At 36.9% G+C, this 27,401-nt stretch overlaps 1 protein-coding gene across 1 annotated transcript; it reads right to left on the bottom strand.

Annotated features, from left to right (window-relative positions):
• Positions 1-2,151: 2,151 nt before the first annotated feature.
• LOC146137269 (NACHT, LRR and PYD domains-containing protein 12-like) lies at positions 2,152-20,776 on the bottom strand. The gene is made up of 9 exons (XM_083393805.1): positions 20,750-20,776; positions 19,384-19,567; positions 16,554-18,268; positions 12,322-12,474; positions 9,675-9,830; positions 6,451-6,612; positions 5,166-5,303; positions 4,054-4,105; positions 2,152-2,264 (listed from the first exon to the last, which is right to left on the bottom strand). Exons 1-9 carry the CDS (start codon positions 20,774-20,776, stop codon positions 2,152-2,154), a joined length of 2,700 nt encoding a protein of 899 aa, XP_083249931.1.
• Positions 20,777-27,401: the final 6,625 nt, after the last annotated feature.

Consider the following 27,401-nt stretch of genomic DNA (forward strand, 5'->3'; position numbering starts at 1 on the left):
TTTTGGCATTTGTAAGCCTCATTTTGGCGCCCGGGGACATATGTACCCCTCCGCCCCCTACGCCTTTGGTTGCACCCCCTAACCCGAGCAGTGATGAAAGTCGGAACTGCGTTAGTAAGAAAATTTTTATCACGCTATCCCACCATCTGCCTGAATATTCTAAACTAGGTTTCCGTTGCATATTTGTGCACTGCATCGAACCACAACGTCCAGTTTCCGAACGTTGCTTGTTTTAGACGTCCTGTTCTTACGTCATCTCGAAAACTTCCGCGCATTTTAAGTTATATTACTTTTGGCCTTGCACAGGAGACGTTTAAATCACAGTCTCTCAAATTTCTATTTTGAGTTTTGTAATAATTGCTATTATACTTTCCTGTCCTTCTTGGAGCAGCGGCTTGCAATGCAATCGTTTTGTGCCTTATATGAAACCGCAAGACCTGGTGAAAAAAACCGCTGATTTGAAAGCGGCCATTTAAACTGGCCGATTTATGTTCAGCAAAACGAATTAAAGGCGCCGAAGCAAACGCAATCAGTTTGGCGCAGAATGAGCCGTAAGCAATCACACGAGAAAAGCATTTGATCATCAGTTGAGCTAGTTGTGTTGTGTTATGGTTGACCTCTGTGTTAAGTTTGCTGCTGATGAAAGCTGCAGGTCTTCTTTGATAAGGTAAGTTAAGAGTTTTATTTTGTTTGTGTATCACTTATAACTTAGTTTAAGACTAAAGCATCCGAACTATGTTTTTCTTTTTTTGCTTACTATTACTGTAATGTTTTTTTTTGTTATTAAGAGGAAATTTTAAATGTGTATTTCAAGCAAAACATCGAGCAGTTATTGAAATGTAAAGAAAGAGTAAAAGGTTGGGGTTTTATTCCACATTTAAATTACCTTTATTCACCTCATATTGACATTATTCACATTACAGCCAACCATTGTTTAACTTTCATTTATTCGGGCGAAAAATCACACAAAAATCAAAAGCAGAAAGTTTACAGCACGAATAAAATAAAAATACTGTCTGTTCAATGTTTATTATTTAAAAACATTTAATTTATAATTCATTTCTTTTAAACTTGAAACACGGCCAATCTTTACTATCTTTCAAATTGTAATTAGTTTGATGCTAATTGCGCTGGTTTTGAAGGGTTTGAAACATTGAAAGTTGACTTTAGGTGAGTTGGGTTTTTTATTTACACATCCTTGCAAGGAAAGTGATACCATTTGTAAAGTGCCAGTACCACAACTTTATATGTGACGGCCTTACAAATTAAACGCTGTGTGAAAACCAAGTGGCACTAAAAAACTTATCGAAATTACACGAGTCAACAGGTAAGGACCATAATACTATCAGCTAAAAATTGCTCGTTTGCATTCAAGTCTAGTATGTTTGCCGGCATTACAGTTTGTAATACAAATGTGCTATTTTCAAAACTACGAAAACTGCCCGCCACACTTTATAATTTCTCGATGCAAACAGTTTTAGAAGCACCGTAACGCAGAGTGGTTGAAACTAAGGCACATGGGCAAATTGTGGCTAGGCAACATGGTTATCTTTGGAAAATTGTTTAATTTAGTGACGCTCAAACTTAATATCGATGCTTTTCCACATGGCATCCTTTGTGTTTGCGTACTAACCATATCAAAAACATACAAGAAAAGCTAATACAGTTTAATAAATTAAAGAAACAAAACAAATTATAATCTGGAGCCTACTGTGTATGGTTCGCGAAAAAACGCAAATATTGTTGTTGCCACAGATGCTGAATTTCCACCCTAATCAAAATGTAGAAGAAGGAAAACACTAAAGTAACAGTCGAGTACTGCCAGGTTACTGAACAATTGTTACCGCCCAGTTATATACGAAAAAATAGATAATGAACTGTTTCAATTATCTTGCTTGTGTAGTTGTTTGTGCATTATTCGTTGTTAGAAGCGCAGACGAACTGTTCAGAAAGGATAGAAAATAAACCCTGTTGCTACTGTTGTAAGAAAATACGAAACGACAAAAATATGCAAAGGAATGCATCGGCTTTAGTGGTGCGTTTGCATGAAACACAACTTTGTCCGTTCACTTTATAGCCGACCTGAAGTTAAACTTTTATCGCTATGGTCGAAATTGTTTGGCGTTTCTTTTGTTTCTATAAACCCTTGGTTTACGATTGCAAGTCAGCGCAAAACTCTTTTCCCGTTGATAGCTCCTCATTTCGACCTCTGCTCCTCATAGCAGAAGGCATCTCTGGCGTCTGCGCCTTCTCCGGGCTGATCGCTGTAACACAAAACAACACAATAAAATACTAAGTATACATCACACACCACTTTATCCAGGGCTGCGGAGTCGGTTTAAAACAACCGGGGTTTCACCCTGGCTAAAAAATACAGCCGAATCCTTCATAGAGTCCCGTGTCCGGCTCCGACTCCACAGCCCTGTATTACACCTATCCCCGTAACCATATAGTATGGGTATATATGCCAATCTAATCATAGGAGTGTAATACAAGTTACACACCCATATAATGTGGTTTTGGTTAAAACATATCCTATGCTATTTCACCTTTTACGACAGTAGCCCTAAGAGCCTGTAATTTTTTCACGCTAAAGTGGTTGGATATAATTAAGTGACAAAGGCTGATAACGAGCATTTTATATTTAAGGGTTGTTTGCATACAGCGCATTTTTAAAAGGTACATATATTTTTTGGGACCGTAAAGGCAATTACATTGATTTTTCATGATGAAAACCTAAATATTTTCCCTGTAATATTTTAGTGGGATTTAAAGAGTTGATTAGATGCAAATTTTATTTGAACTTTAAAATACTTGTTTTATTTTATAATCTTTTTTGTTTTAACTTTAATTGATATTTACACCTACAATCATCAGCAAGGTAAAAAGTTAACAACTGAATGTTTTTGTCAAACATGACCACAGACGTAGAAAACACTTGATCCCAATGCATGTGTATTCAACCCGAGTGAAAATGGAATATAAATATTTTTATTGTTTTTTTGTTTTAATTGTTAGAGGTTTTAGTTAGACGTAGAATGAATATCAATTGATTGGTGACAATTGATGAATATCATTTATAACTTAATTTTCCCTAAACGACACTTATACTATTGCGGAGCTGTATGGAGCTGCACGTCTAAACCTAATTTTTGCAAGCACCGCTACTTTGATGGGCGAATATAAGAGTCCAGAAGCTATATAAAAAAGCTAAAATGAAGTTCCTCAAATGGTTTCTATGCACATTGTTTTTAAATGTTTTAAACACATTTACGACGAATAATGGGGCATCAATTCGGTGCGAATAGCACTGCGCTTAATATATTTCTTTTACCGGATCCATGCAGCTATGGTGATGCGATATATATCCACATTACACTTTGCGCAAAGCGGCGATGCACTCAGCTGGGGCTGCATTAAAAACTAGAACATCACTAAAATTGTGTTTATCCGACTTAAAATTAGCAAAACGTCACTTTTAAGTGGCGCAACGTATTTTTTAGTTTTCTCTACCCTAATTTTTGAACTGGGGGCCCTTACATAAATCCCAGGTTCGCGCCACTTGTTTTGGTTCTTTAAAACAGGGGTCGGCAACCTTTTTCTAGTCACGGGCCCAAACCATACTCAGTAAGGTCTCTGCGGGCCGCACAAAATATTAACTAGGAATTGTGTTATTAACCCTTTAGAACAACTGTGAATCAGCCGGTCCTCTTATCGTTTTTGCACTTAAGAACGTGTTTATTTAAATTTATGGAGGCAGTATATTGTTGGCGCAAAGCTGAAAAAAAAAGCGTTTGTTTGGTTCAAAATTCGAGTTCCATACTACTAATGAAAAGTGTTATAAAACTACTTTGGTGAACGCGATAACATTTAAACTTAAGCTAGCTCAGTGTTTGCAAACGTTTTTAAGTCAAGGGACAACCAGCAAGCGAAGCGAGCGCGTTTTCTTTGGTATAACGGCATTTCGTTTAAATTCTTGCAAATTTTTATTACATTGCCGAAAACGAAAGATAAAAAAATGTTGAAAAAGATATGTCGAATATTTGTGAATACGTTTTCCGTGACGCACTTTGGCAGCTGTCCACCGCGCAACTGTAAAGAAGTGCTGATCAATTTAAAAGCCAACATCAAAACGTGAACAAAAGGACGCAGAAAGATAATTCGCGCGAAGCGAGAAAAATTTTCGCACTTATATAGTTGAAATAATCAAAAAGTATGTGAAATAGTGTCAAATTTGTCAAAGAGGCGGCGGGCCGGATGAATTACTGCTTTAAAACATGGTTTTGCGTCCAAAATTGAATCTGTTCAGCAGAGTCAACGGATCGAAAAAATCACCTTAAAATTCTCCTTTAATATGATAAAATAGGCAAGTGGGTGTTTTTAAACCTCTTTTTGAATGTCTTAAATCCGTGACTTTGATTGTAGTTTAAGTCAATTTTATTTTTAAAACGCACTAATTCAAAGTTATATATTTCTATCTATGTTATTGTAAGGATTCGCATGAAGTTTTCACTCTGAACCCAAGTGTAATACATCTGCGCTAACGAATAAAAATGTTTACAAAAAATGTTTAACTAATATTGTTGTGATTCAAAACTTTATTTTCAAACCTTGTGTATTAAAAAGCCATTAGAAAAATTATTGTTACAACACTTGGTATCTTGATCAAACTACTTAAGTTAGAAAATGCGATCTGAACGCAACTGCCACTATATAAAGATTGATTAAATATCATTATAATAATAAAGTCATATAATTAACCGATTACTCGGAGAATCGTTATTGCGCAACTCGCTCTACTCGTTACTCGCCCGAGTCAAGCCAGGTTGTTTCGTTCTGAACCCGAAGCTTTGTGTTCAGCTTTTCCTGCTTTCAGTTCTGCTTCTTAGTTCAGTCGGGCCTGGACAGATCCAAGCAAACTTGATCTCAGCGAGAAACAAGCGAATGCATTCGATCGCAAAAAGGTCAGACCTCCAAGCGCCTTACTTCACAAATTATTCGCCTGAACGCCACTAACTACCATCAAGCTGGAGATAGGTATTCTCATTTAAACTTGTACATTCGATGCAAAGGGAAGCATCATTACGTCACACGTCTAAACACTGACGTCACTAGTGTCGCAACGTTGCCTCGGCAACATATTCCCAAATTCTGAGTGCCTATACCTTGCGCAGAGAGTTCACATCAGCTTCACCGATGCCGCATCCTTCTAACTCCAGCTCTTGTACATTGTGGGCACAAGTTCGGAGGAAAGCGAGTCCTTGCGATCCCAAGTAGTTGGGGTTCAGGTCCAACTTCTCCATCTACATAAGCACAACATAATGTAAGATACATACATGCAGGTGTTAGGCTGTATACATGTCCTAGCAAATTGAACAATACATATTTGCAACTTATACCAACAAAAAACTGCTATTCGTAACAGGTCAGGTAACAACTTTGGGATGTATAAAATGTATTGGGACCATTGTGGAAAAAAATAATTTTTTGGTACATTGGTTAACTATAGCAGCTGAAAATTTATTGAATGCCTATAGTGGTTGTAAATATTGTCATTTTTCATTAAATCCACAATTTGTGTAAAGTGAACATGCGCCTAAAATAAACCAGACCCCGGGTCATTACTTCCGGCTACGCGTTTTCTACACCCGCTCAATTAGATCTACATAAGCTTTATGAAACACTTGGCCATGGCTCTCCTCAACCTTGTTTTTTCCTATTGTATCTACGTGAAAGCAAAAATATTTCGCAATACCCGCGAATCTAAAGTTTGTTTCTTGTATGTCTTAGCCCACTTGAAAACACGTTTATCCATCGGCGAAAATTGACTAAATTGACTTCCAATTTTAACCACCAAACATTTTAAGCACAGTGATGTGACCTGTCTTTCAGTTCACAGAGCCATAAACAATAGAAGCCTGCACATTTGTTTGCATACAAGGCTTAACAAATAAGATTACTCATAGTTGTGCTAATAAATTAGATGCGCTTAATGTGATCTGAATGATCAATTGAGAAAAGGGCAAAAAAATACTGTAAAAACCGACCAACTGCATTATTAAAGTTAAATGCCTTTTAAGTTAAAAATGTTGCCTTAATTGCAAATCCCTACCAAATTATGTACCAAATTATCCGCGTCATATCGCAACATAGAAAATTAAAGTTTGGGAAACTTAAACTATACTAATGATTTTTTTCACGCCAGTGCTTTTCCGTCTTAAAAAAAATAGTCGCGTTTTGACAAAACGCTATGTCCGTTACTCGTGACGTCACGATTTAATTCAATTGCTTTAATAATGGTGACATAAAAAAGCCGTTTACCAAAAATATTTTGTCCAACAGACAGCGGCTGAGTTACCAAATGTTACACGCAATGCTGTTGCCTGGTTTATCCACCTCAATGTCATTCCAATATTCAACATATCCTTCATTTCAACAACACACACTTACAGGTCGATCCATTCGTGAAATGGCGTCAGTTAGAGGTTGCAAATCGGAACCATCGATTTCGCAATCATTCAATTCCAGCTGGTTGATGTTGTGTACAGTTGTTGCCAGGCAACTCAAACCACGTGAATCCAGCTCGTTGAAACTTAGATTCAGTTTCTCCAACTGTGACAATAAAAAAGGTTAATTGGTAGATTTGCCTACTCTATAAACCCACACAACATTTACGAATATAGAACTGGTGACTTGAACCGCATTAATTTAATTAGGCTACTGTATTTTACGGACCATAAGGCGCACCCGATTATAAGGCGCACTGTCAATAAATTGCTGTGATTAGTTTTTTGGTCATACATAAGGCGCACCGGCCTATAGAACGCACCCTTTTTTTACTTGTTACGTAATAAATGTAAGCTAGTCACAATAGTACAATGAGCAATAGAAAAAATGAGGCTAGTGAATATCACGGTTGCAGTTGCTTTTACCAGTTTATTGTGTAAGACGGTTGTTTATTTATATAATATTAGTATCAGTACTGGTTTTGAGTGTAGGCAATAAAGCACTGTACCGTACTTGATCCATACATTAGGCGCACCGGCTTATAAGGCGCACGATCAATTTATGAGAAAAAAAAAAGATTTCAAGTGCGCCTTATGTTCCGTAAAATACGGTATATTTGGGTGTGCAAGGATTGACCATCGCTTATAATGCACATTATCAGGAGTATTTTTTATTTTAAATAATAACTGTATAAGAAAAAATAAATTTCAGAGAGCTTAACTTAAGGGAAATTAAGGTTGAAGCAGTAAACTAGTTTTAAAATATTAGAGCTATATTAATATTTCACTTTAAACAACCTATAGTGTTAAATGCTCTTCTTAACTTTCGCATAAATCACTATCTAGCTTTTGTGTTGTTTTTTACAGAGCAATTCGTTTAAAATGCCAAATCAAAAAAACTCGAAACTTGATGGGCACAGTGTAATTGTACAAGGAAGATGAGTTTAAACCAGGCCTGTACAAATTAAAATGGTGCAAGGGCCACAACAAACAAAAAACAAACAATTTGGCAGGCCGCATCCTAAGGTTGCATAATAGGTCAAGCAACAAATACGTAAAATCACAAAGACTCGCTTTCCTTCGAGCAATAGGCCAGGTAACAACTCTGGAATATATATTACCTATTGGGGCAATGGTGGACAAAATAATTTTATGGGACGTTTTAGTGAACTCAAGCAACTTAAAATTATTAAATGAATTGTTATTTTTCGTTTAATCACTAAAATAAGCCAGGCCCTAGGTCATTACATCCGTGTACGAGTTTTAAAAAAATGCACAACAGGTTAATTATATCTACCGAGGTTTTTCAAAATCACAGAAATAAAATGCAGAAAGAACCCGGCGTTCGAATTTTTTAACGTAAACCCTCTCTCCCCTCTTTTAACGTTCCGCGCGAATCTAATTATGTTTCTAGGTTTAGCCCACTTTGACCAAATTGTTTTAGCCCAAAGGCGTCGTGCGTCTCATCGCACACTCTAAAATAAAAGTTTGGGCAACTTAAACAATATAAAGGCGTTTTTGGTCATTCCCTTATGCCTTGCTCCCCCCTACGAAAAACTATTCGGTATTTATGAATTACAGATCAGTGAGACAATTTAAAAAAACTAAAATGTCTACTGTTGGTGGCGCGAAGCGCGAACATTGAGTTTATCAAGCTGATTTTAACAATTGTGTTGTGAGCGTATTGACTCCACAGCAGTAATAAGGCTCCGTAGAAACCACGTAACAATGTCGCCTGCAGCGCAAAAATTAACCATTGCGTAAATCGTGTTTCGAAAGGTGTGACGACACACAATACAAAAAACATTATAGATTCGCGCAAAGTAGTTTTAGTCTCCCTGTTGCTAAGGTGTTATTATATTAAAATATGAACAAATATTTTTGGATAGGAGGATAACGTTTATCGTTTATCTGCAACTCAGCCAAACTGTATTTGAATAGGGCCGTTATCGTTCGATAATATGTGTATTTCAGAAAATAAATATGTCTATTAGACAGAAATCATGCAGTGCTAATCACAGGGAATTTTTGACAAAGCTAAAACTGTAGATAATTTGCAGAAAATATGCAGTTTTAATTAAAAGTGGCAATAAAGAGAGTTAGTAACTAAACATAATCCAAATCGGTCGTAAAAATTAGCAATTAGTCCAAAAATTCAAAAAAGTTTGCAAAATCGTGATTATTTCTTCAGTTACTTAACTACACACGTGTAATTTTAATGTAAATAAAAGGACATCTTAAAAACAAAATAAACACGAAACGAAACCATTAACATCACTACAAAAATTTAAGTAGAGCTCGCACCCCCTAAGAATTGCTTGGCGCCGGGTTAGCAACCAATGGTCTAAGGCATTGTCTGCTGTGCTGAAGTAGAACATCTGGAGAATTATGGATAAACAAGAAACTGTTGTGTCTATGACGCAAAATTATTTTTTCGCAGTAGACTATTAATATGCGAGAAATTTGCATTAGTGTCTTAATACTGAAGTACTGAAATAAGTCAACACTTGCCTGAAAAACATGCCACTACCGAATGTGTTTAATGAATATGACATTGTGTGTGTGAAAGTAAAAGCCGCTGTCGAAACTGAATTTTTCTTATTTTTCGTGTTACAAATATTTGCTCAAAATATCCAGATATTGGTGCAAATAAGCCTAATTGTGAACACTGAATGCGCTAAATAGTGTGTATCCGAATAAACAATTTTTTGAACATTTGTGGTTTACAGATTGCTTCCAATTAATTGTCCAAAGTGCTTGCCCCGGGTCTCAAACCCTCTTTGGCTGACATTTTTAAGTGTTTGTTTGCAGACCGTTTTAAACATCTATCAATATGCACAAGGCTGTTAGAACAGTTTGAATTATTAACGAGACAAAACCAGAGAGGTTAATTTTGTGAAAACCAGTGCCGACTTTATGCTTCAAAGACGTTTTTTAAGTGAAACATAAACGTCCAGCCATGCAACTTTTATGAAAGTATGTAATTGGCGAGTTGTATGGAAGCGTGTATTATATTCTTACTGATGTATTTAGGACAAACCTACATGTCTCGGTATGTTTAATATTAACGGGCTATAAAACTGCGCCCATCCCCCGAATTTACGTCGACGCCCACGCATGTGCGATTAATGCGAACGTATTTACTTATAACAACTAACATAAACATACGGGATGGTTTCTGCGTGAGATGGCGTCAGTTAGAGGTTGCAGATTTGACCCAGCAGTGTCGCAGTTCGACAACTTCAGCTTGTTGATGTTGCTTGCACTTGTTGCCAGGCAACTCAACTCACGTGACCCCAAATAGTCCACGAATAATTCTTCCATCTACACAAAATATAGTTTGGTTTGTTAACGAAAGTTTCAAACTTACTGATAAAACCTATTTAAACAGCTAAATACAGACAAAGGTAAAATGGATTGTAAACCGGAAAATTTCGTAAAAGTTAAATTTAGATTCTACTCGATAAATATTTGCGCGATCAATTGCTATAAAAACATAAACACATCAAACGTACACGACACGTGATTCATCGGTAATAATAATAATCAGAGTAAATTTACCGAATAAGTAATATTCAGAGTAAATTTACCGAAAAAAATATAATTCAGTTGATTAATTCTACAAAAATTGATTTTCTAGATTTTTAAAACGTGTTTGAATATCGAGTATTATTTTTTTTTTTTTTTTAGTTTTATAGCGACACAATAAAGCGAGTGCGAAAGAAAAAAAAAGAGGCGAGATAAAACACATGTCAGAAAGCGACGAATTAGCAGGAAGGCATTAAAATACAGTTGGGGGTTCGGAGTAACATGAAGTGAGCGTTAAAATAGCCCTTGCCACTTGCAAAGAAAGTCGTTAATTTTATAATTCCGAATGGCGATAAGATGTTCCGATTTCTGAACAGATTTAACCATATTTAGGAACATATTGAAATTCGGCACGGATTCGGCGTACTTACAGCGGTAAATTACGAAACGCGCACACAACAACAAACAATTCAAATATCGAGTATTATGTAACGCAGAAGTTCCCAACGTGGGCAGTATCGCCCCCTTGTGGCATTTTGGGTCTTTTCATGATTTGGGGGGCGCTGAACGCATTTAAATGACAAAACCATGCAAGTGTCAGCTGTTTTACGTTTAAGTTAACTTATAGGTGTTTCTCTGCGTGCGATTGCTTCAGTAAGAACTTTAAAATCAGACGAATCACTCGTCTTGTAACGTTTTATTCAAACTGATATTAATTTATTCGTTTGAAAAATGATGCCATATTTATGCGCTTAAAACAACATAAAATAATATTCCTAGTCAGTTATACATATAGATTTGTTAAAGCGTGATTTGCAAACGGTTTACTCAAACTGTGGTTTATTAAACCTGACATTCGCTCGCTTTTCGCTTGTTTTGTGCAATCTTTGCTTTTGTATTTGAACGTTCACGTTAAAACGTTTCCAGTTAGTATCATCAACGAAATATTAAAATCTGGATAGTGAATTAAAAAACTTCTCTATAGTTGCGAAAAATTCCAAAAGTGGTTGGAAGCGTTTAACACTTTAGGGGAGACAGTGACTACGAAGGGGTCGGGGATTGCGGAGTAGAACATCTCAAACACTAATGACATTCGGGGTGACTAAATTTACCGAAAAATTTCATAATTCAGTTCAGTCATTTTACAAAATTTGATTTTCCAGATTTTTGAAGCGTGTTCGAATATCGAGTATTATGTAACGGAATGTGAAATCTGCATGAAACGTCACAAAATGTCTTTTCCAAAAATGTCCATTTTATTCAGTTGAATTGACAAGTAAACGTGTATGCATCTTTCATGGCTTCGTAAACTTACTGGACACAAATCATCAGATTCGCTGAATGACGGAGAAACAAAATTAATATTTTAATGAAATTAAGTTGAAAGTCAATAGACTTAACAATTAGGCGAATTATAATTGCGGCAATCACGCTTACTATTTTTTCTATTTTTTTTAATTTCAATTGTTACACGTAACAACTTACATGTGTTTCTCTGAGTGCGATTGCTCAAGTAAGAACTTTCAAACCGGGAAGATCGCTCGTCTTATAACGTTTTATTTATTGTAAACTGTAATTAATTGAGTCGTTGTAAAAGTTAAAATTCCATATATTTATGCGCAATATTATTTAAATTCCTAATTACAGTTTTAAAACTCGAACTGTGGTTTACTGAACCTGACATTCGCTTGCTTGAACTGTGTTTATTTTAGACTTTTTTTCTTTGAACGTTAATTTATCCCTCATTAACTCGCGTTTAGACGTTTCCAGTTAGTATCATCAACGAAATAATAAAATCTGGATAATAAAGTATATTAAAAACATCTCTACTTGCTAAAATATCCAAGAGTGGGTGGAAATGTTTAAAAGTTTAGGGGAGACAGTGACTACGAAGGGGTCGGGGGTTGCGGAGTATAACATCCCAAATTAATGACCTTAACAACGTGTAATACGTTAACATCCCAAACACTAATGTGTATTATCAAAGTGTAATACGTTAACATCGCAATTTGTCGCGCAACTTGTTAAATAAGTTATTTAAGTTTGAATTACTAAACTATCCTGGTTCCAAAACACTTGACCCAGCTACCCATGATTGGTGAGACTTTCCCCTGTGCAATGGTTGACCCACGGGGATGCCCCTTATCAGTTTCACGCGTCCCCGTTTCACCCATTGGACCCTATCCGCTTGATTGCCGATAGTGTGATTGGATAATCGCGCCCGCCCCATCGTAATAATGACCATTATGACATAACCATGTCAGTTGTTGCACGTAAGTTAACTTACAGGTGTTTCTCTGCGTGCGATTGCTTCAGTAAGAACCTCGAAACCGGACGGATCGTTCATATTGTACAACTGCAGGCGGTTTATCTTATGGACGTAGGTGGACATGGCAGTGAAGTCACGTGATCCTGTTGTCTCCAAACGTACTTCATCCATCTACAAAATAACAACAAGATATGTTGGAATGGGCGCTGTCCCAGATAGATGAGGTTCTCAAACTTATGCGCCGATCAGTTTGCCTCGCCCGCCGTTGTTGGCTACCTTTAGTCAATGACGAGGTTTAAAAAGTGTAAGCAAAGTCGCTGAAGCAAAAATGCGGGTCAATATGACGTTTTATTGTAAACTGTATTTAATTTAGTCATTTGTAGAGCTAAAATGTTATATATATATGCACTTAGAAACAATTTCACTAAAATTCCGGATTACTCGGCTGTATAGAGTACGCACATTGTTAAGGCATGAGATCCGAACAGTTTTAAACTCAAACTGTAGTTATTGATCCAAAAATTCGCTTCCTTGAACTTTGTTTTATTAAAAACTTCTTTTTTTATTTGTAAATTTATTATCGCCTCATTAAACATGAAACTCGCGTTAAAACGTTTCCAGTTGGTATCATCAACGAAATAATAAAATCTGGATACTGAATTAAAAAACTTAAATACTTGCTGGAGGTGGAAGCGTTTAACGCTGTAGGGAAGACAGTGACTACGAAGAGTTTGGGGAGTGCGGAGTATAACATCCCAAACACTAATGTCCAATAACAAACTGAAAAACGTAATTTGTCGCGCCAATTAAGAGGGTTATATCAGAAAATAAAACAGAAAAATATTAGTGTATAAAAAAAAGCGTTTTGCGTTTGTAGCTAAATAGACTCAATTAAAGTCGCGCATGTTATTACGCAACAAAGTTGTACAAACCGCGTTGGTAATTTGTTGAATTTCACCGGTTTAATCTCAGAGGCGAGCAATGACGGTCTGTTTTTCGGCATAACAACGCCATTTAAACATCGTGACATCAGACAATGAATATTTTTGCCGACTTCACAGCAATATGTGTGCCATCAATTCTCGGTGAACAACAGGAAATCAAACCGTTGTAAAAAAACAAGTTGTCCACTTATGTCAAAAAACTCGGGGACACTCTACTGCCATCATGTGGTAATATAAGTTTAAAGTACCTTTTAAGAGCAGGGGTCGGCAACCCCGCCAATATAATTCATCCGGCCCTCAACCTCTTTTACAACTTGGCCGCTTGGCCTTGGCCGTTGCCAGAATTTGTTGTCTATTTTAACTACATAAATGTAAAAAATTTGCGCACTTTTTGCGCATTTTTTTCGGCCAAAATGCGAAGTACATAAACTAGTACTATCAACAATGAACGTTACGCTATCTTAGTAGGCCTGATTGTATTTTATGGTGCTGCACACTATAGTTATTGTGTGGTTTAAATATAAAAATAAACTATATCGACATTTTAACGCTTCTATTTAAATTACATCATATCCTATTCAAATTACATCATAGATTAACGATTAAATTTTCCGCATATCTTTTTTTTCACTTTTATTGTTGGTTATGATTAGACTATGTTTATCGGCGGCAGCGCACTCGATGAACCTCCCGTCCTTTCGCTACCCCCGGGGAACATCAAATATTTGCACAATAGCTTTTCTTCGCGCTTGGCGCAAACGCTTTACCGTCCTTTTTTCAAATCTAATATATAAAATGGAAAAGTTTGTTGGTCAGCATGTTCGCGTTTTAGGGAAACAGACAGAGAAACGTATGGCTCCTATTGCTCCTCTTAAGCGAGTCGCCTGGCAAGTGGGTAAAATAGAAAGAAACTCGTTTGCTCCCAGACAGAAAAAAATTTGTTTCTTTCTATGAGAGAAAGTCTCGCATCTCAAGCTAACGCCGTCGCGAACCGGTCACGGGTGAGCAATTTTTATACCATTCCAAAAACATCACACAACATTCGTTGCATGTTAACTTGAAAGAGCGGGCGTGCGATTTGCAAAACCGTATGACGAAACGGGTTAAACCTTTTCACACATTCATAAAGCAATAACCTGCGTGAAGTAAATTGCCTTGGTAAAAATAAAGTTTCATGTGGAAAAGTTTATGTCGCGTTTTTTGTAGCGGTTTGAACTTTAAGCAAATTTACTTTTAAAAGAGGATTTTCTTTCGTTGGATGCAGTATGGGTGTTACGTATTTGCTTGAATTTCTCCAATTTGAATAATTGCTGTTACTACTTTTTAAGCGATTTTCCATCGATATATGTCACGGGTTTTCGTTAGGTAAAATATGCGAGTCGCGTTGAGTAGCTCCATTTAAAAAAACACAAAATGTTGCAATTTGTTTGTTGTAAATACCGCAATTTTTTTGTAATTATCGGCTATAATATACGGCTTCAGCCAGCTTATACAATGTTGGTAACACGTGAGTTAGTGAATTTTTGTGACCTATTTCAGACACAAAACAGCTTTTTAGGTTATAAGTTAATTTTTCATCTTTACACTGTTTAAACCAAATGAACAATTTACTGGAAATTTACGGCAACAAAGCATTAGACGCAGATATGTCACAAAGTTAAACACGCCATTCCGCTTTCACATTAATGCCGCTTTTACACAGTCTGGGGGGTGTTACTCTGATTGTGGGGAAGCATTAGGTTAACCGATTTTAGACACACGATATGACCTAATTTGAAATTTCTATTTAGTGACACGCAGTGCAAAACGTTTATAGCTTTTTGCAGTTTGGTTAACCACGTAAAAGTCTAATTTCACAGGTTTTCGTTACGAAATAAATGCGAGACGTGTTTAGCCAAGTTTGTGTGTTTACAGGGACGCCGGAGCGATTGCAGGGCAAGGGTGGCGACTTTTTTGGTAAGGGCAACATAGACCGCAAGCGAGCGTAACGAGCCGAAATATTTGGGGGGTGCGGGGGTATTCCCCCGGCAAAATTTTTTCAGCCACGTCCTCTAGGTTGGCTTAAAATGGTACCAAAAATGTTTTAACAAATGTCAAGCATGTCATTTTACGAATTTTTTTGCATTATTCCGTATCTCAATCCTACCCCCTTTATGATTTCCGTCGCATAATATTTAACGTTGTGAAAGCAATATATCACTTTTTATGAAAAAGGCACTTTTGTCCCCCCTCTTGCCCCCCTTGGCAAAGGGCAGGAGGGGCGCTTTGCGGCTTCAGAAAGCTTATACTATGCTGGTAACACGTGAATTAGTAATTATACGGCCACAGCGCGTTCGCGACTTTTCTTTAGTGACCTATTTCAGACACAAAATTTTAGATACTGCTTTTTAGGTTACAGGCCTACGTTAATTTTTAGTCTTTAGATTGTGTTAAACAAATTAAAAAAGTATTGGGAAATAACGGAGACAAAGAATTAGATCTTTAGAGCCACGCAGATAAGTCATATAATTAAACACGACATTCTATTAATGCCGCTTCCACACAGGGTGTGGGGTGTTACTCTGACTGTGGAAAAGCATTAGGTTAACTGATTTTAGACATACGATATGACATGATTTGAATTTTCTATTTAGTGACACGCAGAACAAACGTTTAGGCATAAGCAAATTTGTTATGAAATTACAAAAATATGTTTGCATTATTTATGCCTCTTCAGAACTTTATACGCTATCCGTAACATAACTTTCGGGTTATTTTCTGATTCCATAATTATAGGCTATAACATGAGGCTGTCAGTTTAACATGGTACAACGTAATGTGCAATAGTAATAAAGAGCCAAAGTATGATGGATTGTTTCATTTTGTTTAACCAGATTAAATTCAGGTAGACTTCATACATTATGATGGTTATTGTAGGTGTAATTATTTTTTAACCAGTAAGAATAACTGGTAAATATTCTATTTAACCTGGGCAACGCCGGGCATTTCGTCTAGTGTTAGATAAAAGCTGATTTTTAAACAAAAAACCAGGTCGCCCGTGATTAACAGTTGTTATAATGAAACGCTCAAAACTCAACATTTTACGAAAATTTTAAGTTTATATTTATTACGGCTCGCCGAGCCCTTTTTAAATTTAGGTCAGGTCCGCGACTAGAAAAGGTTACCGACTCCTGCTTCAGAAAGTTAAATGTTGTGTGGCTTCAAAACGGTGCAGGGTTCGTTTAGCGTTTACCGCTGCTTTGTTGCATTTATTTGAAAATAGTGTATAAAAATTAAAACTTAAAACAACAGTAAAACTTCACAAACCTTGTGTTTGGTTCTCGCCATTGTCTCCATCAACATTTCTAAACCGTTGCCGGTAAACCTGACTGGGAAGTTAGCCCCGATGCTGATGACCAGCTCTCTTTGTGTTGCTCGAAGCACGTGACAGAGACTTGACACTTCACTGGGAAGGATCGTTCCACGCGTTATACGAAGCTCTCCAGGGAGGGAATCGGCCACTTTCGCGGTGATTTCTTCATCGTTTGATTCCTGCGCCAAACTGCAAAGCTTAAACAAATTGGAGTTAAAGCTTTCGCCATCGTTTGATAAAAGTTGAGATCCAAGCGAATCAATCAGACCTTTCAGCAAACGTCTCTTGCTAGCAACATCGGTGGAAGAGATTTTAAAAATAGGCTTTAGCTTTTGGTGGAGTCCCGTGTTTAGCAACCCGAAAAGAAACCGAAGAACCATTTCCCACGTATTACTTTCCATGCTTTGTAGCAGCCCAGAAAATGTAGCCAGGTCTGTATCGAACAACAGCTTAAGTGATGTAAAAAATTCTTGCCACAGCAAATGAATAAAGAAGAATACTTTATCCCCTTCCAGTATACGAAGGTTGAGGTCGCTAGAGAAAACTTGCATGTTAAGAAAGTCCTCCATTCCTTCAGAATTAAGTCCGACTTCATCAAAGACTTCTTCGTCGAACATGATCTTGTCGTTGAGCATTCCGTGTAAAGCCAAGTCTGAAAGTTTGCGCAAAATTCTTGGATGTTCCTTAAACTTAGGCGAGCGAATGCAATCAGCCACAAAAGCCGCAAACACATCTGTGAGAGTAAAATTGCCATCTTTAGTGACATGCTTTATGATGTAAGGAGCGACGGTTTTTGCAAACATAGGAAGAAAGCACAAAGCCTTTGCATGTGGGTTTTGCCCAAGTGACTTGATGACCTTCTCATATTCTTCTTTCTCTGGGCAAATTTGTCGGAAATACAAATCTTGAGAGCTTTCGTTAAAGCCGATTACCTTGACTACAAAGTGGGGCTTGCAATTTGGGTGTAGCTTGAGAAAAGCTCCCGCTCGTGAAGTAAGCAGCTTGTGAGCATTTGGAAGAATGTCGCCACGGAGTAGGTTTTGCAAAATAACAACTGGCGTTGCGCGATCGTACAATCCGATCACTGGAGCATCCAAGTCAAGATCCTTGAACCTAGGTTCGTCCAAACCATCCAGGAAGATAAACAGCTTATTGGATTTGGAAAGTCTTTCCAGTATTTGATCATCTATTTCCTTTGTGTGTTTCAAGTTTGGGTTGGATGACAGCAATTCTAGAACACCCATTTCTTTGTTAAGATTTAAAGTCTTTAGGTATTTAAAAAGCCAATATCCCTTTTGATCTGCTGGTAATTCATCTGCAAGCTCCGATAGTGTCTGTATAGTAGCAGTAGTTTTTCCAATTCCAGCTATTCCAGTCATACCGACCACGTTGCCATGTCTCTCGACGTAATCGTCATATGCTGCTTTATTTCTAAATTTCTTACTTTTGGCTTTATCGATTGCTTCTTGTTTTGCAGCAGTAAATAGTTGGTTGAGTTTAAGCGTGGTTGAGTTGACCTGGTTGTCTCTGAGTTGCTTCAATCCTTTTAAACCAAATTCCTCCAAAGGTGCTTGCGAATCCCGAATGATGTCAAGAGGAACTGGGTTGCTTGGTAGAGTTCCGATGACCTTGTCAGCTGCTTCCTGGGACTTTTCTTGCCATGATGTTGCTGAAAACGTAAGAAATTTTGTTTAAAGCTGAAGGAATAAAACGAATGGAATTCAAATGTTTTCCGCAATCTTAATGCACCCAATTGGTTCACCATTTTGTTTTATGATGAGAGTTAACTAACACATATGGATGTATAACTCTTTTGGTAGAGCATATAGCGTAAAATTTGGCACTGCACGCTTAGCTTATTACAGCCACCAAAACGTTTTTACATGATTAACGCCTATCGTCGGTTTTACTTCAACGCGAATCGCGAGCGAACGATTAAATAGAAATACGAGCGTGTTTAAGCGTAGGCTGGCTTTGCAAAATATAACTCATAAACGTTTTGGTTTATCGCTGGACTTCAGTGGTTATTGAAGTTATCATAAACCGGCTTTTTTTCGGACAAAACGTAGAATGTTTTATATTTGTATAATCGATAAATATTGTTTCATGTTTCTCAAAAACTTAACAAGCAAAACTGTAATGCAAACGAACTTTCTAAAAACCTACCAGAGTTTTAAATAAGTTGCAAAAACGCAAGAGCCGCCGATACAAGGCCATATTCGCGCAAACATTACTTTTTTATCTATCTTACCTTATAAATGCGCTAAGCGCGAATCTGTTTCAATTAAGTAGTTTTGTACAACTGCAATTTTTTACGCTATGCTGAATCACACAACATCGAATAGTTCAACGGTCCTATTTAAACTTTAATTTTTGTCAACCTTAAGTAAAATAGACAAGGAAAAATATCTTTATTGATTTTAGACGCACTTTCAAATCATTTTGCTGCAAAATTTTTATCTTAACTTATGCTAGCGCTTTGTATAGGACTATTAAAAAAGCAAAGACCTAAAATGAATTTAATTCAATACTTGTGTTTTATCAATTTCTATTCATGATAATCATAAACGTATTGCCGAGTGACGTCAATTCGTACCTACGGTGGAATTTAACCTGGCTACGCACACTGATCTACATCGATCTATTCTAGCCGCTTTCAAACTAAATGTGTTTAACTTGAAATACAGTCGCGTTTCAGGGACTGGGTTCATTGCACGCAAAGATATCTCTACTGTTGTGCAACCCACACTTGGTCATTAGTTTTAAATCGAAGTTATCACCAACCGTAGTCAGACGAGGTCGCTGTTGAGTCGGAAGCTACTCCAGGTCCCTGTAGCTGGCCATATATATGAACGTCGCCTTGGAGGTTTTGTATGGGACCTTGATGACCGTAAACATCACCAATGTTTACAGGCAGCACATTGATTGGCTGGTTGTTTGCTGGTGGAACCTGAGGTGCATTTTGACCCTGCATAAATACGTTGATGATAAATATTTATTAAGTTTCTATACTACATCTTAAAATAAAAATATAGTTTCTGTTTATTTTTTACATCTATTTTGCTTAAAAAAACAAGCATAATTCATTTTGTTTACTTTTTAAAAAGTGTTTTGCTTTTACCAAGGCAATGTATAAAACATTGATTATAATCAAATCTATACTGTGTGTATGCAAATTTTAATAAAATGAATATACTGTTGTCACCAGATAAGGTAGGGCCTACATACTGAAGAGAAGTTCTTCCATTACTTAATTGTTTTATCCGACGCTTCGGATACCTAAAAAGATACCAACTGAGTTGTTCGTAATCGCCTTAATCTCTTTTTATTTTAAACATTGGGATTTTTATCTAACACAGGAACGTCGGACAAAATAAAAAAGTACCAGAAAAACTTTTCACTATATTTAAATAGCATGTTATAAAGCAAAATTGTAAAACTCATCTGCTATAGCGTATAGGGCATTTTCAGTGTATTCTCGTGTTACGGATTTGTCCTAATTTATCGTTTCAAAGCTCTCCGAAAGGAGATATTTTTTAAACCTAAATATTCTTCAAAATTTGTGCAGCTTTACATAACGGGTTTAAATCGGTAGCATGTCCAAACTTGACATTTTATTGTCACACCCGGTGCTTATAAAATACTACTGCAATCCAATCCTAACAAATGATGTTACTTTTCTCTAGCAAGAAAACATATTAAATTTGAACGTATTTTTCCGGCTATTTGGGCCAAAATGCGCTTTAGAGCTAAGATTTAATAACAATTAGTTGTAAACCTACTATTTACTGGAAAAACAAATCTTGTTTCAAAAATTGTTTTTTCTTATAGAAATCACGGCTTTGAATCACAATTCATGTCTCAAATCCCTTTTTCAAATTAGTAGCTATCGGGTATTGAATTGGATCCATTAATTTATCGGAAATTCGTAGAACGAGACGAGGATGCGAAGAGTTTTTGCACAATGTGCGCTAAAATGTGCATGCGAAAATGTGCGCACATTAACGCCGTAAAAATGTGCGCATATTCTGGAAAAACACATTTTCGCGCGCACATTTTTGCGCACATTGTGCAAAATAACGCCACGTCCCCTGTTGCCTAGAACACTCTATAGATAAATTGATTTTATTTTATTTTTCAAAAAACTTACTTGGTTGGAGTTGCCAGGGCCGGACATTCTTGAACTAGTGTTCGACCGGTTAAACGATTCACAAGTTTTAACAAACACAAAGTTGTCTAAAAAAATGCAACAAAATCAGTTATTGGAATTTCAACTTCTGTGAAAATATAACTATAACTGAGTTTGAGAAAGCAAAGTATAAAGCACAAGAAAGAACAATTGTGCGCACAAAACAATGTCGACATTATCATACAGAGCCAAGAACACAGGTATCAGCCGACACTCACTATACACCTGGATTTCTTTGAAACGGTTTAAGGGTGTAGTTGTTGTACAACATTTGTTATTTCTCTCGTTTTAAGATTCTTGTATTGTGAATGATTAAATGGGGAAATGCAACACCGATAAGTAAAAGGCCTGCTTTAGTGCAAACCACAAATATTTGTCGCCGTATTGATGTTGATTTACAAATGCTCCCGGATTGATTCCTGTAAAATGTTGCGCAAAAATGGAAATTAACATCCAAGCTTCGATTTATGGCTTGTAAGTCGTCAGTGAACCTAATTAAATCACTTAGAAGCCTATTTAACTGAGAGGGTGAGATACGAGCAAGTTGGCGCTGCGAATTTTTCGTTCAACGCTTGGCAAAGCTTGGTTTATAATAACTCGTCCCACCAACCGTCGGAAGGTTTGGACAAAGAAGAGCTGAAACGTGATTCTTCACAATGACTGGGAACAAATATACGACGCGCTGTCTCGGCGTCCTTGGAACCTGAAACTATTCAACGGTGGCTGTTTTTATTTTGGCGGTTTTGCCGTAAGAAACGCTACTGTTTAAAATAGCTTAACTACTACAATATATTTAGTACCGTTTTAATAGTAAATAGATTTTTTTGGGATAATACATGGGAAATTTTGCACTTTTCTGTTTGTTTGAAACACTGTGAAAACATTTGGAGGAGGATATTCTAAAAAAAATGTTTTAAACGGAAATTTATATTTTACCAAAAACTTAAAAAGGCACGAAGGATTTAATATGATCCATAGCATTTACCTAAAGTCGTAAAATACAAAATACCGCTGAAAAATAATGTTTCTAAGCGAGGAAATGGTAAAAACCCGCCCACGCTTCGAAGGTTCCATTGTAAGTTTGTTAAGGGACTTATAAAACATTTAAAAATGTCCACCTTCATTTGCTGTGTTTACGCTTTTTTCAATTCAGTAACGCCCCGGGTTTCGAGGTTGGTGATCCTCAAGCTTATGTTACAACCCAAGAGGACAATAGTAAAAACAACAGACTATAAACGGGTCCCACCGACCAACGGAAGGTTTGGACAAAGAAGAGCTGAAACGTGATTCTTCACAATGACTGGGAACAAATATACGGCGCGCTGTCTCGGCGTCCTTGGAACCTGACAATTCGAGGCGCATAATTAAAAAAAAAAAAACTTGTTAAAACGGAAATTCGTATTCCGAGCCTAAAAAGTTACTTAGGGATTTGATATGATCCATATATTTACCTAAACTCGTAACGTACAAGGTACAGCCGAAAAATAATGTTCAAAAATAAGGAAATGGTGAAAACCTTGCCCACGCTTCGAAGGTTCCATTGTAAGCTTGTTAAGGGAACTTTAAAACATTTAAGAATGTCGACCTTCATTAGCTGTGCTTACACTTTTTTTAATTTGGTAACACCCTGGGTCTCGAGGTTGGTGGTCCTCAAGCTTATGTTACAACCCAAGGGAACAATAGTAAAAACAACAGACTATAAACGCGTCCCACCAACCGTCGGCAGGTTTGGACAAAGAAGAGCTGAAACGTGATTCTTCACAATGACTGGGAACAAATATACGACACGTTGTCTCGCCGTCCTTGGAACCCGAAACTATTCAACGGTGGCTGTTTTTAGCTTCAACGGTTTTTGCCTTTAGAAACGCTACTGTTTAAAATAGCTTAACTACTACAATATATTTAGTACTGTTAATAAAGTTAATACATTTTGTTTGGATAATGCATGGATTATTTTTGCACTTTTCTGTTTGTTTGAAACATTGTGAAAACAAATCGAGGTGCATAATTAAAAAAAAAAACTTGTTAAAACGGAAAATCGTATTCCAATCCTAAAAAGTCACTTATAGGGCTTTGATATGATCCATATATTTAACTAAATTCGTAACGTACCAGGTACAGCCGAAAAATAATGTTTTAAAATAAGGAAATGGTATAAACCCCGACCACGCTTCGAAGGTTCCATTGTAAGTTTGTTAAGGGAACTTATAATTCACTTAAAAATGTCGACCTTCATTTGCTGTGCTTTCGCGTTTTTCAATTTGGTAACGCCCTGGGTCTCGAGGTTGGTGGTCATCAAGCTTATGTTTTAACCCAATAGAACAATAGTAAACAGCAGACTATAAACGCGTCCCACCAACTGTCGGGAAGTTCGGACAAAGAAGAGCTGAAACGTGATTCTTCACAATGACTGGGAACAAATATACGACACGCTGTCTCGGCGTCCTTGGAACCTGAAACTATTCAACGGAGGCTGTTTTTATTTTGGCGGTTTTGCCGTTAGAAACGCTACTGTTTAAAAATAATTTAACTGAGAAGGTGAGATACGAGCAAGTTGGCGCTGCGAATTTTTCGCTCAACGCTTGGTAACGCTTGGTTTGTAGCAACGCGTCCCACCAACCGTCGGAAGGTTTGGACAAAGAAGAGCTGAAACGTGATTCTTCACAATGACTGGGGACAAATACACGACGCGCTGTCTCGTCGTCTTTAGAACCCGAAACTATTCAACGGTGGCTGTTTTTATTTTGGCGGTTTTGCCGTTAGAAACGCAAACGTACAATATGAGTGCCTCTTTATCTTGGATACTCTCGTAAGAAAGTAGTAGGCTATTTAACTTCGCTATGATAACAAGAGGGTTTTTTACGATCTTGGCTTTTGCAAAATCCAAAACGATTTTTTTTTAAACGATTAGAGATAAATTATTTCTTTGCACTCATGGGCGTGTAAAACAATGCACACAAGCGCCAGGGCTGCGGAGTCGGTTAAAAACAACCCGAGTCCAACGTTGGCCGAAAAAATAAAGTCGAGTTCGACTCGACAAATTTGCCCATTCCACCGAGTTCGACTCCGAATCCACTTTAAGCTTTTTCATGAAAAATGATATATTGCTTTCACAACGTTAAATATTATGCGACGGAAATCGGTCTTGAGCAACGAAAAAATGCAAAAAAAATCACAAAATGACATGGTTGACATTTGTTAAAACATTTTTGGTACCATTTTAAGCCAATCTAGAGGGCGTGGCCGCAAACATTTTTCAGGGGGGACATTCCAACATTTCGGCTTGCTACCCGCGCCTGTGGTCTATGTTGCCCTTACCAAGAAAGTCGCCCCCCCTTGCCCTGAAATCGCTCCGGCGTCCCTTCTGTATTTCACCCTTTTAGGTAATTAAAATAGGGTGAATTTCCAGCAAGCACTCATAGGGTTGTAATTCAACTCATCCACTCACAATATGTGACTAGGAAAGTTCCACCATATGCTATTCCATCTTTGCGTGCCTCCTTAAAATTAGTCAGAATTAGCAGTTCTTCTATAATAATATGTTTTTATTAAACTTCAGCATCAATTTAATTATTTTCCTTGAAACGACAGTTTGATACATATTTTTATCGCACAAAATTTCGACAAAACTTGCGATTTAAAAAAGGTATATTTCGAATTCTTTTAATTTGTTCTAGTGGTTCGCTTTCCTCGATAAATTCCTGTCAGTCGCGTTCGTTTGTGGAAAGAGTCAAGGGCAGAGTCGTCACGCAATTACCGAATTTTAAGTAAAAAGTCTACTTCCTCTTACGTAACTAAACTCTACGCCAGGGTTGAGCATTTATTTTTTTTACCGCGGGCCGCATCCGAAAATAAAAATGTTGTGGAGGGCCGGGTCAAAAATAAGATCTCGAATAAACCCAATATGACGTCATACTTCGACGCTATAACACAAATAAGCTAACAAACCTTACGTTGGGAGTGGTGCGCAAATGCGCATTTTAAGTCTAATTTAAAAGAAAGATGAATTGCGACTATAGGCTATTTGTGTAAACTTTAATTTAGACATAAGTGGATCGAGCAGATAAAAATGTACATTGCTTAATTTATTGGCGTCAATTGACCGTAAAGCCAAGGGTACAATACGTAATTCCGCAGAAAAAAACTTTTTTTTGCTTTTGAGGCTATAAATTTCCGACGTGTTACTTTAGGTACAATTGGCGTATAACCAGGGTTACCATTCCGTGCTTATTTCTAAGAAACGTGCTTATTTTTGGTGCAGTGTCTTAGAAAACACTAATGTGCTTATTTCTAAGAAACGTGCTTATTTTCAAGTTGTGTGCTTAGTTTGTCTTATTTTAGTTTTTTAAAGTGTTTTTAATCAATTCCATTTTGACCAAGAGTTTTTTTTTTTTCAAAACTCTTTGCTGCGACGGGGAGTGATAGACTTATATTTACCAAGTTCTTTGGCCCATATTACAGCAACAATGCATTATATTACATATAATAACAATGTGCTACGATTGTTTTTTCTAAAAGTACATTGTAATGTAAGCTATAAATAAGTGTAGTAGTTTGCCTTTAGTAAACAAGTTAACTTTCGGCTTTACGTAAGGACTGACACTATAGGTTTAGGCATACAACGCATTTTTTTCGCGCTTCGCGCAATTAAGTTACGTTTTGCGCATACAAAATAGGACTTTTTAAGTTTTTATTTTATGACATTATTCCTGATAGCTTGGATTTCACCATCGGAATCCTGGATCTGCTCCTGGTCTTTAGTTTTTAAATAGCCTGTTTTTTTTTGGTCTGAGCAGATGGTAACCCTGCATATAGCAAAGTCGATAAACGGCATACATTCGACCGAAGTGCAAAAAGTATATAAATGTTAGGATAAGTTTCTCAAACTTTCGTTGGCCAATCATGTAAAAACTCGCCCTTGTTTTGCTTATATGTATTTTATTACAAAAAGGCCGCGGGCCGGATTAAATTGCTTGTCAGGGTCTGCTCTAAGCGAAACAATGATAAATACTTCGCCCAAATTTGCCGACTCCGGCGAGTCTGGCTCCGACTCTACATCCTATATTTGACCCATCCAACTAACTAAATAAGGTAGACATACAGCAAGTCAACCACAAAACGTGGTTGGAAAATATTCTGCCCTATGCGATCAATAAGGCAAAACTATAAGAAGTTATTTAGACAATAATAAGACAACAGGCCAAATTGGTTCGTTGATGTCCCAACACTACAGCAGAAAATAATTTGTAGTATATAAACAAGACTTCCAATAAAACAATTTAAAAGTAATGAAGTGATTTTTTATAAACGAATCGCACTAGCAAACAATATTTAAATGTCTTTACTGAAGCCAAATAGCTTGCCACACACCGTGGGTATTGTGCTGGCCGTTTGTAATTAATAACTCTCACGCGTTTTCGATTCCATACCGAATAATACCGAGCAACTAAAAACAGCAAATACTTTGAAATGAAGTTCGAAATAGTCTGATCAACTGGGAACAAACGTTCAGTTTTCACGATCTTCCAATTCAATTGCTAGTGTCAGCCATTCCTTGAAGAGGTTTACAAAAATAAAACAACACAACAAAATAGCGACGTCGTACAAATGTAATATAAAAGCTGATAACAATCATTATCCAGTAGAAAAATCAACATAATCGCCTTTAAACAAAATGTACAGTGAACCAAAACATATAAAAAAGCAACTCTTATTGCAACTTTCAAACTCATTTTTTGGCGCCTTAAATTCAAAATGCAATATTTACCAATATCGTTGCATATTCGGTGCCCGAAAACATTAACATGTATGCAGGCTTCCATTCAACTTTATCACTTCGCATTTAGGAATGTTGCTAAAACGTTAATATTCATATCAACAGCGTAAACTCCTGCTTTTTAACCGGTGCGCCGCCGGCAAATAAAAAAAAACATATGAATTTTATGTAATAAACTGTTGCAAGAAAATCCGGAGAATTGCGAATATAACCAACAAATTTTGCGCTCACCTTGCTTGCCACGTATTTTTGTTTCGTAGTTCTGTTGTTGCGACCCGCTGACGCACTCAAATTATGTCGTGCGACCCTCAGTAAGACTTGACTACAGCACAGACTATTTCCACGCACTAAACACCCCCGTTAAAATATGTGAAAGCGAATATTACACAATACCTTGAACAGAGTAAAGTGCCCTCTAAACTCACTAACATTATGAAATGGCAAACTTCCAAATACAATTATTACCAAACAAATGACTACCAAACAACAATCGACGTGATAATACATAATGAAGTTAAGAGCGTATTTGTGTAAAGTACTGCATTTTTGACTGACAAAACTTTACTCTCATTTTCTCACTATAGTGTACATGCTTATATTAGTATGTACAAAGTATCATCAAAGAATGCAAGTGTTTAGTTTTTGTTTTTTTACTGCAGAACGTGTCTACAGATGCAAGAAATGGTTAAAGACTCGTTGCAATGTCCGACTTCATTTTCGCAATACATCTCTTTTATCAATTTTACACTAAACCTCGTTTTAATCGATTCAAGCATTTATATGTAAAGTAGTAATGGGGTTTTGTTGGTAGAAACGATTAAATTATTATCAACCGCA

The sequence above is a fragment of the Ascidiella aspersa genome, chromosome 7, assembly GCF_963924565.1.
Source record: "Ascidiella aspersa chromosome 7, kaAscAspe10.2, whole genome shotgun sequence".
Taxonomy (NCBI): Eukaryota; Metazoa; Chordata; class Ascidiacea; order Phlebobranchia; family Ascidiidae; genus Ascidiella; species Ascidiella aspersa.

Bases quoted from the DNA above. Each gene is read 5' to 3' on its own strand.
- LOC146137269 (XM_083393805.1), bottom strand. From the start codon at position 20,776: ATGTCCGGCCCTGGCAACTCCAACCAA. The intron at 9,831-12,321 runs GTAAGTTAACTT...TATTTTGTGTAG, and splicing joins TCGCACGCAGAGAAACACCT to ATGGAAGAATTATTCGTGGA. The intron at 6,613-9,674 runs GTATGTTTATGT...TTATTGTCACAG, and splicing joins TCTCACGCAGAAACCATCCC to TTGGAGAAACTGAATCTAAG.